Here is an 18,911-nt window from a genome sequence, read left to right as displayed (position 1 = left end):
CCCAGAAAATCGCCTCATCGCTCGGTCGATGTACCATTGTTCAGTTACTCTCTACATCCTATATTTAAATGACTTTTATATGGTTTGGAACTGTAAGAGCAATTCTATGGGTGAGATCGGAGAGTAGTATATGAATGGTTTGGAACGAAAATTTCATACAGAAAAGTTGAGAGGAAAAATGTCAAATGAAAAGAGATAGCCATATAGTTCACTATAGTTTACTATACAGTTTACAGCAAGTATGCATCAAATATACGTTTGCCTTTTTGCCATATTAATTCACTCACACTTGTGTCGTTACCATTAATCCACTTCCTTGTCTTTTTTCGAAGAGCAATTTATGAAGTTTAAACTACTTTTAGTGAACGAAATTGAGAATTCGTGAAAAAATTCCAATTGTGTAGTTTGGTAGACGATTATAGACAGTGGTCTTGGAAAAAGCATTCAGTACAACATCGAAATATGAACTTTGTTGACCATCGATCTTAAACTCGTAATCAAAAACGTTGATCATACTATGATTTTCTTTTCCCTTCTGTGAACAAACTTCACTTGTTTTGATTCATTGGATTTTTCCAAACTTTGCCAAAATATTGATCAGGTTGGAATTTCGAATGTATAAAATCGAATCCAGTTTGTTCCAAACATTTTATTCAAAACAAAAACAAACGTTGTCTTGCAGAAATATTTCAAATGTTTCATAAGTAGTGAAGATTTCTGTTTATCTAAATGAAAAATCTAAGGAAAAATAATAATAAAAGTGTGAAAGAAATACAAGCAGTTGCATTTTAAATTGTTTTTTTTATTCATTTAATATATTTACTCAGAGTAGAAATATCCATAAAAATCTAGGAAACAATAGGAAACGAAGACTTTCTTTCAGAAACCATCAATTCGTTATCCAATGATCCTAATGAAATAGAAAAAAATCTCCAGATCATGATTGATGCGTTCTTTGTCAATGAAACAAAACACACATTATCTTTCGGGTAATTTTTTTTTGTCGTTACAGTTCGATTAACAAGGATCTGTCATAATTTCATGATGATAAAATAAAAACAAGTCGATTCGGTTGATTCGCCAAGATTCGAATAATCATCTCTTTATTTAATTAAATTTGTTGTTTTTTTTTTTATACACGTTTATGACATAACTATCTCGATTAGCTGAAATGCATGCAAATCAATTGAATCAACAAGTGAGAAGGAGAGAGGAGAAACATCATTTATAAATTTATATCCATTGAATTACAATATTATATCATCTTGACGTTGGTTTGTTGATTCATATAGAAAAACGAAAAGAAAAAAAAAACTCTTTGCGAAACGGCAAATAATTCTAATTTAAAATGCAATTGATAATTTAACTGAAATCGTTTTGAACGTTTTCGATTTTTAATGCAAAACAAAAACACAGATAAAATCCAATTCAGGTGTTTGAATTCATCTAGTATGTTCGTTCGTAGAAGAGCAAATAGGCCTGAGCATTTCTCACTCGTTCCTCGGTTACTTCCATTACATGGCTATCCGATACGTAGTACCATTTGCCCTCAGGTGGAGCCGGTATGATTGGCGGTACCTCTCGTCTACTGCTTGCATTCGAACTTATTCCAGAATCGGAGGATGACGATGACGTCGAATCATCGCTATCGCCACCTTGGAGTCGATTTTCCTTTAACTGAGTCTTTCGCAACGCTTCGTCCAATCGAGCCTTCTGTTCATCAGTCTGATCCAATTCCACTTTGCTTCCTTTCGGCAAGAATTTCCAACGTGGATCATCGGGCGTTAGATTTGGCCTCATCTTTTGATAAAATTGAAATGTTTTTTGAGAAAGAAACTCAAACATTCACAAAACAAGATCTGTCTTACCTTAACATAAGCAACATAATGTCCACCGTACATGCCACCTGAATGCTCAACGATGCCATACAACGAGTAAATTAGTTTGCGTTGATATCGATGCACATTCGGAAGTGTTTTAACTTTTGATGCACAGAACGGGGCCAAGTTCAAGGTGAACTCGAATGATACATGTTTGGTCATCTTACGGAACATACATCGTGGACCGACTTGGAAACGTTTCAAATGCAAAATGAGCACCGCAGGCGGGCTCGATATCAAAAATTGCTTCGTTGCATTAGTATTTATCGTTTTGCCACCCTTTCCGTTAATACGTTCCGAACATGCGTCGCAGCCCACTTTATTGTTGCCCGTCATCAGCTCAGCAGCCGTAAAGTTATTCAAGCAAGATTGCACCGAACATTCACCGTCCTCGCATTGGTATCGTGGTGCAATGGTTGTACTCCAGTTAGTATAACTGTGCAAGCGTTTCCGTTTAGTTTTTGTTTGTTTATCCTTGACCAAATTCATTTGCTGAAAACTGTCTAGCAATGATGTTGGTTCATTCGATTCGGCTTTTTCATTTTGCGAAATTTGCTGTACAAGTTCTTTGCCACCTTTAGCACTGATTCCCAATTCAAGAAATTCATTATTTACGGGCTTTGATTCTGAAAATAACAATGAAAATGGAGTTTTAATTGGTTTCGAATAATTTTGTTTTTCGGTTTGTTGACAGAGACAATCTTGCGTTAATGAACAAGATTCTATATGTAAAATAAAATTTCATAAAATTGGCTTACCATTCAAATCTTTATTCAAATTCTCCGGGTCATCATCCTGTTTCTCCGATTCGATGTTTCCATTGCTGTCGATCAAATCACCCTTTCCGCCTTTCTTTGCATTAATCTTGTTATTCTTTACATTAAAATCTTCACTCAAATTATCTTCAACGTCTGCATCAGACTCTTCCTGTGATGATGAACGGTTTTTCTTGTTATTACGCTGTTCATTTTGTCTAAGGTACTTTGATCGCTGGTGTTCTTTGTTCGGGCTCAACTCCTCTGGACTGCTCTTGCGTCGGATTGGTGGCGTCTTGCGTCGCATTGGTGGCGCTGGTTTTTCCACTGTAACTGAAAGCGATAAATCGAGGAAGTTTTCATGACGCGACGATGTGTTATGACAGTCCTGGCATTCCAATGTTGATACCAGAAAACCACGAAACACTTGTTCAGGGCATAAAATTCGTTCGCTCGCTTGTTGACCATAAAATTTGCACTTCTGTTTGATGTCGTCGGGCACCGACTGTAGATCTTTGCCACGATATTCATCATAGTAATTCAAAAACCCCAAGATTACTTTTTGGTAGCGCTTCAAGTCTTCAGTTCTGCGGAAGAGAAACAAAAGTTGTGATTCACGTTACACAGATTGAAGTAAAAATGTGTTTAAGCCATTCATTGGAAGGCAACAATTTCGAAAACTTACTTCACACTCTCCAACAAATGGCGGAGCAATTCATGCGAATCGTGCTGATCACCGCCACTGAATTGCGGGCAAAGTTTTGTCAAAGACGAAAACAATTTCCTTGGATTATATACGCCACCTCCGGATTGCAATTCCTCCAATGCTTCAGCAAGTGCAGCCGTTAATGGTCCCCATGATTTTAACTTTCCAGAAATGGGCTCCAATTCAACTTCCTCTTCGCTGTCTTTAAACTTGAATTTTCCGCCCGGCAATGAGAATCTAGTTGAATAATTGGCAAGACAATTTTGTGATGCATTTTTATACATGAAATTTTGAGATTGGTTGGATTTTTTTGCTATGAATAAAAACTCACTCTTCATCCGGTTTGGACAATTCCTTGAGGGTAGGTAACAAAAATGGTGTTTGTGCCAGGCATTGCATGACGGCATTGAAGAAGCATGTATTGCCCAAATTGGATAAACCGCGTACGCGTGGCAATTTGTTGACATCATTGGTTAGCACCCGTTTTGCCTGGCCGGGAATATTTGAATTTGAGCTCAGCGAATGTACTATGCTAATGGTGTTTCCAAGCAGTGAACGCATCGTTTCTTGGTTAATTTGCGGCGTATTTTCATCATTCGTATCACCATTGACTAAAACCGTGGAAGGAAGACTGTCTCCATTTTCCAGTGGGACTAATTTTGCGGGCGACAATTTTGCCTTGGCCAGTTCCGATTTCACAAAATCAACGCACTGCTGCAAACTTGATTCGATATTTGTGACATACGCATCGCAATCATAGCACCAAACCTCACATCTAAAAGGGAAATCACACATTCTTTTCATTCAACACGTCACTGTTCCGAAAATAAATAATCTTACGTTGTTGTATTAAAAGCCAATGCATGTGAGTCAGATCTGGGTGTCTGGAAGTGAACAAAAATGATATTGTTGTTGATTATTCATGGATTAAAAAGAATTTTAACTCAAATTATTCGAGTTTAAAATGGCTTAGCAGAGCTCGATACCATTTTTCGGACACATTATTTCGTAATTCCATTCACCTGAAAATGCTTAAGTGCGTGTTGATTGACCGATCGACCGCACAAATTTGTTCCACATTTCAAACACATCCAAAGTGAACGATCCTGTTCAAAATCCTCGGCATCTGCATCACCATTTGACATTTTCACGCAATCGACACATTTTTCATTTTCCACGGACGATTTCTTGAACATTCGACGTAATTTCTGAATGTCGACGGCTCGTTTGATGTGTGTACATTTTGGGTCTGAATCCCCTTTTTCTGTTTGATTTCGGAAATTTTCATCGGACGACGAGTCATTGTCGTTGGCACACGGGTCACCTTGTCTCCGTTTTTTCACCATCTTTGTTTACATACACTAGCTGTAATCAGAATCCAAATCAAAATTATGCAAAAGAAATCACTGCTCCGTCTCCAACAACTGTTCAATCACAATCACTCTATTTCTTTTTTTGATTGGGAATTTAACCTCACTTTTTTTTCCCAACAAAATGTCATGTGAATTTGCATTTTATACACACCGAGAGAATTGACAAGTGATTGAACTATTGATGGTGGCACAAAATAAAACGAAAATCAAATCCAGAATATGAATGGTAATGTAATTCAAAAGTGCATGGAAACAATTGAACGTCGTAATAAACAACTGGTGTCCATGGCAAATGCACAATAAAAGCAGAGCAATGCTTTGTTTGGTGACACAAAGAAATCATATCAACACCATGGTTTTTGGATAAACAAAATTCCATACGGATTTCACTTGAAAAATGAATGAACTTGTTTTTACCTTTTGAACAAGGTTTTTTTTTCTCTCGCTATTTTGTTCAGTTTTATTTAATGACCTTTCATGCAATAGACTTAACAATGAAATGTAAATTCAGCAAATTGTTTTGATAAACAAATTCGTCTTTGTGTGGAATCAAAACACAGATGAAATCTACACAATAAACTTTTCTTTCTATTGCGTTCAATTCCATTCGTTTTGAACTACTTGCCTACCTTTTATTCCCAATCAAAAAATCACCGCCGTATTTATGATTTGATAACACCAAAAGCACTAAAATCGATGAAAAAAATACACCTTGAATGAGAAAATAAAACAACTAACTTCTTGTTATGACCAAATGAAATCAAAGACTCATGTTGACAGACACACAGATTCTATAAAGTATTTGCAACTCATTCCAACTGGATTTTACTTGGAAAACAATGTGACACACTTCGTAAACCTACCACCAGGTGCTCTGCCTGTCTCAAACGTTCATGCACATGAAGTTGGTTGTATTGAAGTTGGTAGCCGAATTTGAATGTTTTTTCTTCTTAGTTTTGTCAGTAATGCAGCAAAGGATTCATTTCAAAGAGATATGCATAAAAAGAAAACACATTTCCCACATGTGACAATAAAAACGTCATTTTCCATCGTTATTTTAGAACCAACGTATAATTGCTTCACAATTTGCATCTAAATCGAAAAACATTAAAATTAAAACTATGATCCAATATGGGTTGCTTTATTTGAGACTGACTATAAATGCTATTGGAATATTGCTTAATTGTATGACTTAATTGCGAATGAAATTATTCAATTCAATCTAATGTTAGCTGCTAGTTTGTTCACTGCACGATTTGTGACGATACCAAGTGTACGTCATTTCAATTGAGTACATGAAAATTGTGACGAGGGTGCATGCATTCAAAAAGAGTATACAGCCAACGTAACTTCCTGAGATATCTTTTATGAGTCCTAAAATCATACAAGATCAACAAAAAGATTAAAAAGATTGCACATTTTACATTGATGAAACAAAAAATATTTGACTCTACTAGACGTACCTAGAACGGGTCCAATGCACATCATGACAATACCATTGGCAAATAATTGAATGGCTGACGCCGATGCAAGACGTTCGAGTGGAATATAACTGGGAATGACGATGCTCATATAAACGGAACGAACACCCTTTGCGACACCCAATGCGGAGCATATTATCAGCATATTGACGTAGTCCGATGTCAACATCATTGCTGAAAACAAAACAAAACAAAATCAATTATCTCTAACAATGGCGAATCTCAAAGTCGAATCAATTGGTGTTATCTTACACATTCTGGTTAGCACCAACAGGATAAGACTGATTAGGTATGAGACTCGAATTGACAAATTCAATTTGTCAGCGATGAATGGTGAGCAAAATCTTGAGATTAAGTCGGCGATTGCCATCACAAATAGGATGTATGCGATTTCATCGGAATTAAAATTCAAATCCGACAGAATGAACGGCGTCAAAATGGCGAAATTGATCTCAGCAAATATGGAAACGGCCATTCCGACCATAATGTTTAAGTAGATGTTATCACGCAGCAGATCTAAGTCAAAGAATCGCACGAACCATTTGAAAACGGCACAACAACAATTTTCGTCATTTTCTTCCTGAGGTGGCACTTCTCCAGGTGGGGCACTAAATTCGTTATCTTCCAGCATTACATTTAATTTTTCCGGCATGGACGGTTCTTTTTTCATTTCTTTTATCGGGTCATCACTTGGAACAAATAGTTGTGATGCTCGACGCGATGTTATACGCAGTGCATTTATCAAATTTTGACTTTGTTTTCTCCACGGATTGAATATTGATGATTTTCTACGGTCATTACTTGGAGCTGTAGTGATTGGAGGCTCTTTGAATATTTCAAATGAGCTGCCCAAGTGAATTGACCCAACTGATCCTGTTTCGAACCATCGTAATGGTTTACCCATTTGAATTTGCGGCTCATTGTCCACTTCGTCAACAGTGTGATTGATTAGACCAAGCTCTTCGCGCTGCGGAATCGAGCAAAGGTTGCGTTTTGAAAAGTTTCGTGCAATCACCGTTTGGTCTAGTTTATTGTGTGACGGTTGTCGATGGATAATTTGATCGAATCCATAAATACTCTGAGTATCAATGTCGTGACTTAATTCGAAATGAGATGATTTTTGATCAAAACCAAGGTCATTGATTGAAGCAAATGGAAGACGAGGCCCACTGTTCGGAACAACTGAAATGTGAAAAAATGATGAAAAAAAATTCCATTGTTATTAATCAAGTAGACTATATCAATTTGAATCGGTAGTGATTAAGCCCATTTTCGATAATCAAAATTCGATTAGTGACACATTCGATTGTGTTTGATTAATACTTTATCGTAAAACTGCCTAATTCATATTTGATTGTAAAATCAACTTCATCATTTAACTTACAGCTTGATTCTGAGTACTTTCCAATCGATAGAAACGTTGACACATTGGGTAGAATGGCTGGAAAATTGAGCGGTTCTTTGAGCGGCAGTTCATACGATGTATCTCTGACCAGATGCCATTTGAGTGGTTGTAATAAAAAAGCTGCCACAAGCATATGCAAGGCAATAGCGCCAATAATCAGCATGCAGCCGCTAACACCGTACAAATGAAGTAACAAATTTATTAGCGGAGGATAAACGATGGGCCCAAATCCAGCTAAAGTCATTGCCACACCAGAGGCTTTGTTCAATTTATTTGTGAAGAATGAATTCAATGCTAATCCAAATGACGAATTACTCAGTCCATAACCAATGGCTGGAAAAATCAACAAAGCATAAATTAAACTTAATTCGCGCGCAATTGTAGGTATGCGCACAACCTGTTATCACTCCATAGCTGATTATGAGACCGAGTACGCTATCTGTTAAGGCGGTTAGCATTAGACCAACAGAGAATAGTATCGCAGCAACAACACTAATTTTCCGATATCCAAAATATCGTAACAATGGCCCATTGATCAAGCCCAACGACATCGATAACGCTGAGTTAATATTGATGATAAGCGTCAAATCAGCCGCCGGCATGTTCATTGCATCGAATTTGTCTTTGAAAATCAATCCAATATTGGAAGTCGTTGGAATTCCGATGAACTGTGTGTGTGTGGGAACGAGTGAGAAAAACAAAATTGAAAGTTGAGTGAAATGCGATTATTTTTTTTTTATTATGATGGAATTCACTCAAAGTATTTTCGAAAAAAATACACTTCTTTGAAAAACAGGCATTGTGAAACTGGCTCGCCGCCAAACCGATAAGATAAGCCAACAGCCGTTTAACGAGCACTGCTCAAAAGTCAAAATTTTCGAAAAAGAAAATAAAATGAAAAAGAAATTTTTCCTTTGTTCGCTTACATTGGCAATGGCGTAACTAATTACAATGACCCAGCCATATTTTCCATCCGGTGGCACCATTTCCAAGTCTGTGATGTCTGTCTGCTTTCGCAAAGTCTGCTTTCGCGATTTGGTTGTCATTTTTGTCCGCTATTTTATCACTTTATTTATTTAAGTAAGTTTTCGTTTTTCGCAAAACCGTTTCGTTGTTAATGATATTTTTATCATGTAGTTCTTCATTTAAAAATAGTAGCACATCTTTTTTATCACAGAAAATTAACGTATTTTTCGTTTTGAAAATATTATTCCAGCTCTTTTCTGCTGCGAAACAGATAGTTTTATTGTTATTGAATCAACAGTTTTATTAAAACCTCAAGCGATGATAAGTCACATGCCAGCGACGTAGCAACTCTGTTGTTTGCTTATGTCGCTCTACGCGGACATTTTCCTACTGAAGACATTTCAAACGGAATGCTGAATCTTCTCTCTATTGTGTTGTCGTGCCTATTATCTTTGTCTTGATTTCGATAACATCCAGTCTTTTCAACGCGTGCTTCAGCAAAATAATTCACACATATGCGGCCTTTTGCAGCTGTTTTTTTTCTGCGCTCTATACTTCATCTGTCAAGTGCGTTGATGATCCCCATGTGTGCGCCTAGCTGGATCATTCTAGAATGAACAAAATAAATAAAACGTAAACAATGACGAGAGTGTCTGGTCTATGCTCACCGACTATCTAGCTCATTTAACTATGAACGTTGAACAGTAACTATTATTCTGCAAAATCGAAATCCAATCAATGCACTCGCTGTTCGACATTATCAACACGAATTGAAACGAGCCATGTCAAAACAAAGTCATAATTAAGCGAGCGAGAGGGAGACCGTAGAAAAATAAACAAGTTTCAATCGTTTGCTACAGAGAGCGGGTGTTCAATCCCGAGCATTGTGCAAAATGACATCCAATACGAAGTTGTAGTATCTTTGAAATGTGTCCGAAACGTCGGCGGGTTGGCACGTTTGCCACATATGTGACGTAACAATGAGTACAGTCGTCAAATTTGTTTGTACTGCATATATTTCGTCGTGTTTTATAATTGCGAATATGACTGTACGATCACACACAGAGAGAGAGAGTAGATAGACTGACCCAAGACCAGATACTCAAAGAATCACAGTGATATAATCACACGCTCACTCAATCACTCATACATACATTCATATATGGATTCATACTGATAAGAGCAATGCAATCGCTCAGCACGAATGTTATCAGCTGTTTATTCCTGAACCTAAAGTAAAGCCTCCATCAAATGTTGACACTTGCAAATAAGCATTTTTTTTTCCGCGAAGAGTTTTTTTTTCTTTGGAATTTTGAAACATTGAAATCATAAATTCGTTAGCTGTCATCCGAAAATCGACATCCAAATTTGGATTCAGCTTAAATTGGCATTCAATGCGCGTTGTGACTGGTTTTATTTTGACAAACCAACGCAACAGTAAACAAAAACATTCAAAATTCACGATAAAAAAGCAACATACATATCGTCTATATTGACGACGCACACTGACGCTGTGTCGCAGACGGAATGTCTGTGAATCGCTTCAAGTTGCACATAATCGTATACAGCGCGTGTGTTTGTAGCACACAATATAACATATGATCACTATGATGATCTAATTGCCTGACAGGCAATGCTTGATTTGCCCAATCAATTAGTGAGGCCATTTTTTGGCTCACTAGCCTCTTCTTATCAGTTGTTGGTTGAAAGTCAAAACAAAATATCAAGTAAAAATCAGTCATGTGCTTCTCATTATTTCAATCAAAATTACTCCAAATTTGATAGTAGCGGAAATGGTAGTGCGTGTTAAAGGAATTATCATCGTATTAATCCATATAAAATGTATACTTTGGCAAAACTCAAACCAACCAGCGATAAGGTTTAAGAAAACACCGACAACAATACATCATGTATTTGATTGTATTGTCGTGTGAATTTTTCAATTATATTAAATGCTGTCATATTTGTCATCGGAAAAAAAAAAAAACGACATTTCTTTGTGTGTACGAAAGCAGTAGATTTGATAATAACATCATGATCCACACGCACGCGCACGCCCAAAGCTGTATATACACGCTGTGAGTTTCGATTTCGATGTCATGCTATCACACATTTTTTTCCTATAAATATGTGTGTGCGCGCACGGCGTCGCTGTTTTCTGTGTTTCCAATTCTCCGATCATAGAGAGAACACGGCTCTAGAGCAAAAACCGAAACAGTCGACTGCCAATCTCTACACCGTTCGGTTCGATTTTAGCAAATATCTTGAAAGAACATTTTTTTTTTCACGCTCACCTTAATCTAAATTCAAATAGTTCCAGCTGTTTGAAACCTTCGTAGTGATTACTTGTTATAACAAGTGATTCATTTTCAATCGAACCCGTTGCAATCGATTGTGATTAATTGTGAACTATTTGCTGGACAATCTGACGATCGACAAAAAAATATAGCGGAATAAAAAAAAAATTCAGAGTCAAAATTGAACAGCGTTTATTTGGAAACGGTTTGAAAACTCGAATCAAAGTTCAACCGAATCAGTGCTCGTGCCCCACAAACGAAGGTGAAACAGAAAATTTTCTAAAAATATCTAAATACACATCAAATCAGGATCCTAGTGAGATAGGAGAGCCGCACAGTATCGACTGTGAATGAATAAACGAACGATGCGAATATACACAAAATAAAAAGCCATCGAATCAAGCCAAAGAAACAAAAGTGTATTTATAACAAAAAGAAACAGAAAAAACAACGACGACGACGACGACACGTTGTGTGTGTGTGTGTGTTTGCGGATGAATCAGTTTGAATGAGAAATTATTCAAGACCAGCGACGCCATTCAACTCGGTAAAAATTGCAAATGTTTTATTTATTTTGTCTTTTGCCAAACGAATACGCTGTAATGAACAACGGAACAAGGTATCGCAAGAGAGGGAGAATAAAAGTCGTCGATGAGACATTACTCAATTTATGCTTGAACTTGAACCAATACAATCAATAAAAACAATCCGTTATCGATAATTTAGTGTTTGTGATTTCATTTAAATGATGTCTGCATCATTATCGTTTTTGTTTCGCGACGGAAATTAAGATATCAACAAATATTGCGGTTATTCATACATTTTGTTCGCGGGAATTCAACGATATCATATTTGCTGAACAAAGATCAAGCGTTGTGTTGATTTTACCATGTTTTTTCTCTGTTTGTTCTCGACCATAAACAACACCATTGACGAAAGTGATTAAAAATCCACGAATGAATAAATCACCTCGCAATGCGAATTTTTGGGCGTCAAGTTATCGCCGAAAAAAATTGCAATCTAACGTAGATTTCACTTTAATTATCACCCTATTTGGAATCTCCCAAATGAAATTCGTTATTACTCTCGTCAAACATTATATATGACTCTTATTATTGTTATGGCTAAGCAAACCAAAACCGCTTATCATATGATGCATTATATATTGCGACCGATAATTTTCGTGGGTTATGCTTTCTTTCCCGTTCGCCCTTGCGATCACAGTACATATAGATAGATGAGATAGGTCAAGAAGCTTCACTACATTTTTCTACTGATAAACACTAATTTACTGTCATTTCACTTTTAATAATTTTATGATATAAAATTAAAAGATCTGTTCTTTTTTTTCGAAAAAAAAGTTTGCAATGGAATTCCCAGATCGCTCGCATTACGTGTCATTGTTGTTTTGCTTCACATTTTTTTTCCTCTCATTAAATTGTAATTAAAGTTATTGTGGGTAATAACAATTTGCTTTACAATTTTCCTTAGAATCGTAATTTATCACGGCGTCAAATCATGGTTCGACAGCCATAGCACATATTTATACATTAGAATCCATAAAGTGTTCAAATTGCATTCAGTGAATAATATGTGATTATCTTTAATTGCAGAACAGTCACAGTCTCGTTATCACATGATTAAATCCCGAGGTATGTGTATATATCTCTCGATTTGAATAAATACGATTCTGATTGTGAGACAAAACAAAAGAATAAATTGTGTCGAGTGAACGATTGTCGGTGGATTTGTCGCATCGGCGATCATCGATAAACATTCAAGGTGACAATGAAGCAAGGTGATGACAAAACGAATGGATTAAGTGCGGGGAGAAATCATGCAGCTACGAATGGTATCAAGAAAAAGCCGGCACAGGGAAAATGTGATTTGGGGCCGGATTTCGTAGCACCAGACGGTATTTATTGATTTTTGATTTCAAATTTTGCGGTTTGAATCGTGACTAAAACTAGTGAAATTCGAACGAAACGATATAATTTCTTTATTGATAGGTGGCTGGGGCTGGCTTGTCGTCGTTGCAGCTGGTTGTTCAAATGTAAGTCAATTTTATTTCTTTTGTCGTGAATATGGCAATCATAATTCTCGATATCGGGTTATTGACGAAATCTGATTTGGTGCATTGTCACAAGCGGCACCATAAAAAAACACTTGTCGGTGTTTAGAGATTAAAACGTGCTGCGCCATTCACGTGCACATGCAATTAGTCATGTGTGATCGGTGTTTAACAAAAATAGGTCGATTGAATGATTTGATTTCCATTTGATTTTATTGCAGCTATTCACGTTCCCCGTACTTCAACAGTTCGGATTACTATTTAAAGAGCGCTTAGAAGGAATTGGTCTGTCCGCATCAGAGATAACAACTGTAATCAATTTGAATCCATGTATAACGTCGTGTGTAGGTGAGAGAGATCCAACAATTTTACTCAATTTGTCACGAATGTCTCCCGCAGCCAATTACAATGTTAATTAACACAATTGTTATTCGTTTGTTTAAGGTTTGATCAATGGACCAATGTTCCGTCGTTTCACGTATCGTCAGGTTGCCTTATTTGGTGCATTACTTGTTGCATTTTCGATTTACCTTACATCGATCTCTAATTCATTCGTCACATATATAATCACCTTCTCCATTTTATACGGTAATTACAACACAAGCACAGAAAATGATGAATAATTTATAATGCAATGCAATAAATCACTTGGCGTTTGTTCAAAAATAGGTGCTGGCTCTGGAATTAATTCATCGGCAAATTCCTTGGCGCTAAACACATACTTCAAGGAAAAAAGACGAATAGCAACGGGATTGTCATGGACATTGACTGGAATGGGGCCCATTTTAATGCCACAATTGATCGCCATTATATTGCCGATGTACGATGTTCAAGGCAGCCTTTTAATTTTCACCGCCATCGCATTGAATGCGGTCGTGTGTGCGTTAATCTTTCAGCCGGTACAATGGCATGTGAATCAGAGCAAATTGGAAAATGTCGAAGAAACACTGATGAAAGCTCCCATTCAACATGAATGTGATTATTGCCGAATGACAAAGCGCAAAAATCCGAGCATTTTATCAAGCCAGTATTTGTATAATGCCGACAATGCTAATGCCACCGGCTATGAAATTATCGATCCCGGTGTACCAATGTTATCACTAGCCAATGATGGTTGGTCATCGAAAAAATCGCTATATGGATCGCGTGCATCATTGTACTCTGAACGAGCGAGCCGGTTTGGGTCACGAAAACCCTCCAGCCAGAATTTGGTCAGCTTGAATCGATCATCGTCGGTGAATTTGGCTGCCATGGCAAAAGAACGGGAAAAGCGAAAAATTTCCGCACATAAAATCGAAGAACACCCAGAGGATGGTTCCAGCGGCAAAAATTCACAAGAGAATGTTGACATTCGTCCAAAATCTCCAATGACGCCCAGAACGCCAAAGACACCTGACATTCGCATTTCAATGGATGCACCACTCGAAATCAAATACATAAACGACCATCAAATTGCTCTTACCACAAATAAGTTGCCATTTAGCCGAGTCACATCGCCGCGCCGCAAAATATCCACCAACAATACGTTCAATGTGGAAAAAGAAGTGCTGAGAAATGTTTCACAAAAACTCGAAGAATTCGTTGCAACCGGTGATCGTGTACCGACTCTTACCAATTTAGAAGGGTTTTGTATGTGCGATGAAAAGCTACGATTGTATTTGGATCCAGTATTAAGCGACGAACATGATAATGAAGTCATTGAAGAGAGCAAACAGAAACATTCGTTCTGGCAAAAAATCGTGGTATTTTTCGATTTAGATTTGTTACGTGATTTCACATATGTAAACCTAATGTTGGGTGTGACACTTGGCAATTTTGCCGAGTTGAATTTCTCCCTGTTGACACCGTTTGTGCTGAGCGAATGGGGATTTGGTAAATGTTTGATAAATTGTCATCTCCATAGTCGAATCGGTTTATACTAATGAATTACCGAAATTACGATTTCGTTGCAGAAAAACCACAAATCGCAATGGCAATGTCATTGTTGGGTGGCGTCGATATTGGTGTAAGATTTTTTGTACCATTTTGTGCTGGGAAGATTGGATGGGAGAATAAAACATTCTTTTTAGTAGGCATTTTTGGAATGGCAATGGGCAGAGTGTGTAAGTATTCTGTTTAAAAACTTTCTTTCATCAAAATCAAGATGAAAAAAAGAACTTTTCATCAAGTGCTGCATCTAATTTTCATTGAATTGATTGACTTGGTCAAGTCAAGGAGTGTTTTAAAACATCAATGTGTTGAAAAAAAATTAATTAAATGTATAATCTTTTGATTTTTTTGCTATTCTTCCCACAGTCATAACATTCTATCGATCATATACGGCGATTTTGGTCGCATTTTGTTGGATTGGATTGGGCAAAGGGTTGCGAACCGTGTTCATGGCATTAGTCATTCCAAGTTATGTACCGTTGCATCGTTTACCAGCGGCGTCTGGTTTGCAACTAATTTCGGCTGGTATTTTTTACTTTTTTGCCGGACCGGTCGTTGGTATGTTTGTGTTTTTCTTATCTTGACTTCATTTCGAAACAAAAAAACTGATTTCATGTAGCAAAACAAAGAAAATGCAGTTTGATTGAAAAGTAAACGTCTCTGTCCCCTTTTGACCAGGTTGGATTCGCGATAAGACGGACTACGTGGTGACGTTGCATTGCTTGAACTTGGCGACATATTTCGTAACGATAAGCTGGCTGGGCGAGAAATTCTACCGTGATTATCAGGAACGAAAACGAAAACAGGCTGAACAGAAAGACCAAACTGTGATTGAATAAATTCAAAGCACAAAACTCGTGTAAAACACGTCACACAAACACACATACACCAAAAAAAATCACAAAAACTTCATTTCAAGCGTACACGATAAATTCATAAATAAATCCATTAAAAATCTAATCAAGTGTAAATTCGTTGAAATTAGCGCGTTCTTTTGTTTCGACTTTATATACATTTCTATTTATTTTGTAAAATTCTACAATGAATTCAATAAATTTGTTTCGTTTTATTTTGTTAAGTCATAGAATATTGTTTGTTGTTTGCGCATTGTCCTAAATTAAGGTCCCTCGATTAAGGTTAAATTGGTGATTTGCATTTGGGACAAACACATGGTATTGATTGCCAATAATTGTTTGCCTGGACATTTTGTTCAATTGTAAACGTTCCATTGAGTGACAATTAAATGTTTGTATGTGTATCTTATCACGTGTGAATATGTGCGTGCAAAATAAGGTCACCCGTGTGGTGGACTACCTTCGAACGCCTTTTTTGAACAAAATAACAAATCAACTGAATATTTTGACAAAAAACACACACACACACACACTTCGAACTTACATAAAAGAGCTCAATGACCAATGTCCCGTGAGAGTGAATGTGCAAACAGTTAATTAGTGCCAAAAACGTTGTTTGAAGGAAGGATCCATTAAAAGTCACTTTATTTATAGACAGAGTAGAACCGTTTAACAAATGAAACGACGCTCAACAGAAGCACATCAGAAAAAAATGTCACTTGCACAAAAATGTCCGTAGTGATCATCACTTCTAAGTTGTATATTTTAAAATACTTGTTTTCGCGACAAAGTTCCATAACTGAATAAATGAGAAACTGAACAATAAAGTGTTTTGTTTAAGAGAGAGAAAAAAACAAACAAAACAAATGGAATAATGCGCATCAAAGTAATTTGTTGCTGGCGAATGAGAGTGTGTTTACCGAATCCGCAATCGAAATAATACACTCAAAGAAAAATTGTGGTTTGGTTTGCATAACGACAACGACGACGTCAACAAAAAAGTAGTGTAAACGTTTTTATGATGGTTTAAGTCACTTTAAAAACTAAAGGGAAATGCTGCTAGCACAAGCGCACAATGTATTTCAACTTGTCGACGACGCTTAAATGTTTGTGTTGTAGCTGGTGATCATGAAACGAGTGCATGATCGGAATCTTCTTTGATTCAGTTGGGTTGTTTCATTATTATTATTAGGCTACTTCTCGAACGGCTATCTGCTGCTCGGCACTCAGTTATTCTTGACCATCTCACGAACTTGGTTGGACAGTGATAGAACCCTTGCGTTGGACATTGCTCAAATCGATAGTGATCGAGATCGGATTTTTTTCACCAGAACAAATAGAGTGGAGAGTTTGAAGGAGAAAAAAAAGTTTCCCCAAAAGTGTATCATAAAATGCATTTAGTACTCTTCACACGATACATTCATGAAACGGGTTTTCTGTTTGCAGCAACATTTTCACTATACACAAAGTGATGTGACCATGTGCCTGTTGCACACAATTGATCGTGCTTGTTTCGATGTAGCAGACAGAATGGCGTACCGTGGCATTGATTGTTATTATCGATAAAATGACATATTGTGATCGTCTTTGTGCATAGTAATTTGTTTAATTGTCACTTCTCAAACGTTCTAACTGTGTGACGCACTTGCAATATTTTTCTAATAACAATACAATATGCAAATGAGTATCAGTATGTGAATAGATAATCTATTTGTCGTTCATTGGATCGCCACGTTTATTTACACAAATTGGACGAAAAGAATTTTCTAATTATTTGCCGTTCAAAGCGTCGCGTTAGCTAATTACATTTAGACGGCTTTATCGAAGTTTTATAGCGTTTGTTTTCCAATGACCAATTGAAATCTCATTTGCCATTTTTAGAAACAAAAATATATACATAAAGACGAGAGTGTCGATTAAATGTGGAGAAGAAAGTAAACAATGATGTATTCTATTGTAATTATACACATCGAAAATGGAAACGATTAGAATTGTATGCGTCATTTATATCGTTTGAAAGATGCATATAACGTGCCCCCGCATTTAGAGACTCATCTGATATGAATGCTGCGCGAAAGCGGAAACATACAGCATTGTGCACTGGTTCTTATATAAAAAAAAAGGAGAGTGCATATGGCGATGGATGGAGATATGCTCTTTCATTGACAAATAAAAAGGCGTCACCAAATCAACGAATGTTTTGTGAATTGGAATGGAGTGGTGACGAGTCTGTATCACGTGATAACCACGTGAATGACAGCCGACTTTTCCATTGCGACCTTCTTTCGCCCAAAAAAAAAACCATTTCACACAACGTTCGCGACTCGAGAGAGTTCTAAGTGAAACCCATTCAATGATGTGGAATTTTTCGGTTTATTCGCGAACTCCGTTTTCTCCCTCTCTCCTTCTCGTCACGCTATTTCACGCGACGACACTTGTGACAATTTATCACTGACAAATGTTCTGCCTTAACCATGAGACTTCAAATGACAAAGAAAAATTACAAAAATCGCCGTCGAAAAATTGAAAAAATGTTCTATTCTTTGTGGCTTGATGTAAGTTCGACGCTCGCCATAAACAAAACAATCAGCTGCTCGCAATGTTTGCGTCATATGAGTTAGTGTGTATGAGTGTGAGTGTTTGAGTGTACGTGTGTGCGTATATTCTTTTGAGATTGGAACAAAGATCAAGGAACAAAGACTCATTACGAGAGAAGCATAAAACAACAAACAAAGAGAGAGAGAGAGAGAGAGAGAGAGAAAGAGAGAGAGAGAGAGAAAGAGAGAGAGAGAGAGAGAGCAAATCGTGTGGCGTCCAAAAAAATAATAATCCACATGAACCAATATCGAGCTCAATACACAGCAGCACCCACAATCGATACAATTTCTGCTGTGCACAGCACACAATCCATTCGATTCTACTACACAGACACGAGGACGACAACAGCGATGAATACCAGAGAGCGCGCTTAGCATAGAAAGAGAGTCAGAACACCGAGCGAATGGCAAGAGAGTGAGCGTATCGTATTTGATTGTGAATGTAGGTAAACAAAAAGGCAACAAGCGTGCGTGTATCGATATGATATGTTGATGTATATTTACACAACTGCGTTGCTGCTTCGTGTCTTCGTGCGATGGTATTTGTGAGCTGTCGAGAGAGAGACATTCAGCCGTATGGGATTTCATTCATTTCGA

General features: G+C 37.1%; 3 protein-coding genes across 5 annotated transcripts; 1 reads left to right on the top strand and 2 right to left on the bottom strand.

Annotated features, from left to right (window-relative positions):
* Positions 1–1,067: 1,067 nt before the first annotated feature.
* On the bottom strand, positions 1,068–5,575 carry LOC129567342 (ubiquitin carboxyl-terminal hydrolase 16). The gene is made up of 8 exons (XM_055444134.1): positions 5,344–5,575; positions 4,364–4,706; positions 4,182–4,225; positions 3,673–4,116; positions 3,321–3,578; positions 2,639–3,222; positions 1,869–2,506; positions 1,068–1,800 (listed from the first exon to the last, which is right to left on the bottom strand). The coding sequence occupies exons 2-8, from the start codon at positions 4,685–4,687 to the stop codon at positions 1,447–1,449; spliced, it is 2,646 nt and encodes an 881-aa protein (XP_055300109.1). The 5' UTR covers positions 4,688–4,706; positions 5,344–5,575; the 3' UTR covers positions 1,068–1,446.
* Positions 5,576–5,827: 252 nt separating this feature from the next.
* On the bottom strand, positions 5,828–16,399 carry LOC129567585 (uncharacterized). 3 transcript variants are annotated; one of them, XM_055444655.1, is made up of 7 exons: positions 16,262–16,399; positions 8,527–9,174; positions 7,998–8,268; positions 7,580–7,933; positions 6,448–7,377; positions 6,178–6,369; positions 5,828–6,088 (listed from the first exon to the last, which is right to left on the bottom strand). In XM_055444655.1, exons 2-7 carry the CDS (start codon positions 8,644–8,646, stop codon positions 5,943–5,945), a joined length of 2,013 nt encoding a protein of 670 aa, XP_055300630.1. In that variant the 5' UTR covers positions 8,647–9,174; positions 16,262–16,399; the 3' UTR covers positions 5,828–5,942. The 3 variants fall into 3 exon arrangements, with proteins under 3 accessions (XP_055300630.1, XP_055300631.1, XP_055300633.1); XM_055444656.1 differs by lacking the exon at positions 16,262–16,399 and adding an exon at positions 9,256–9,902; XM_055444658.1 differs by lacking the exon at positions 16,262–16,399 and adding an exon at positions 9,276–9,902.
* On the top strand, positions 12,645–16,383 carry LOC129567584 (uncharacterized). The gene is made up of 8 exons (XM_055444654.1): positions 12,645–12,778; positions 12,873–12,916; positions 13,156–13,282; positions 13,379–13,522; positions 13,604–14,806; positions 14,887–15,036; positions 15,230–15,421; positions 15,542–16,383. Exons 1-8 carry the CDS (start codon positions 12,652–12,654, stop codon positions 15,700–15,702), a joined length of 2,148 nt encoding a protein of 715 aa, XP_055300629.1. The 5' UTR covers positions 12,645–12,651; the 3' UTR covers positions 15,703–16,383.
* Positions 16,400–18,911: the final 2,512 nt, after the last annotated feature.

The sequence above is a fragment of the Sitodiplosis mosellana genome, unplaced genomic scaffold (genome assembly GCF_009176505.1).
Source record: "Sitodiplosis mosellana isolate CC-2019 unplaced genomic scaffold, AAFC_SMos_1.0 Smas_scaffold_11, whole genome shotgun sequence".
Taxonomy (NCBI): Eukaryota; Metazoa; Arthropoda; class Insecta; order Diptera; family Cecidomyiidae; genus Sitodiplosis; species Sitodiplosis mosellana.
The sequence above is the reverse complement of the archived record's forward strand: the minus strand, read 5'-3'. Positions and strand labels throughout refer to the sequence as shown.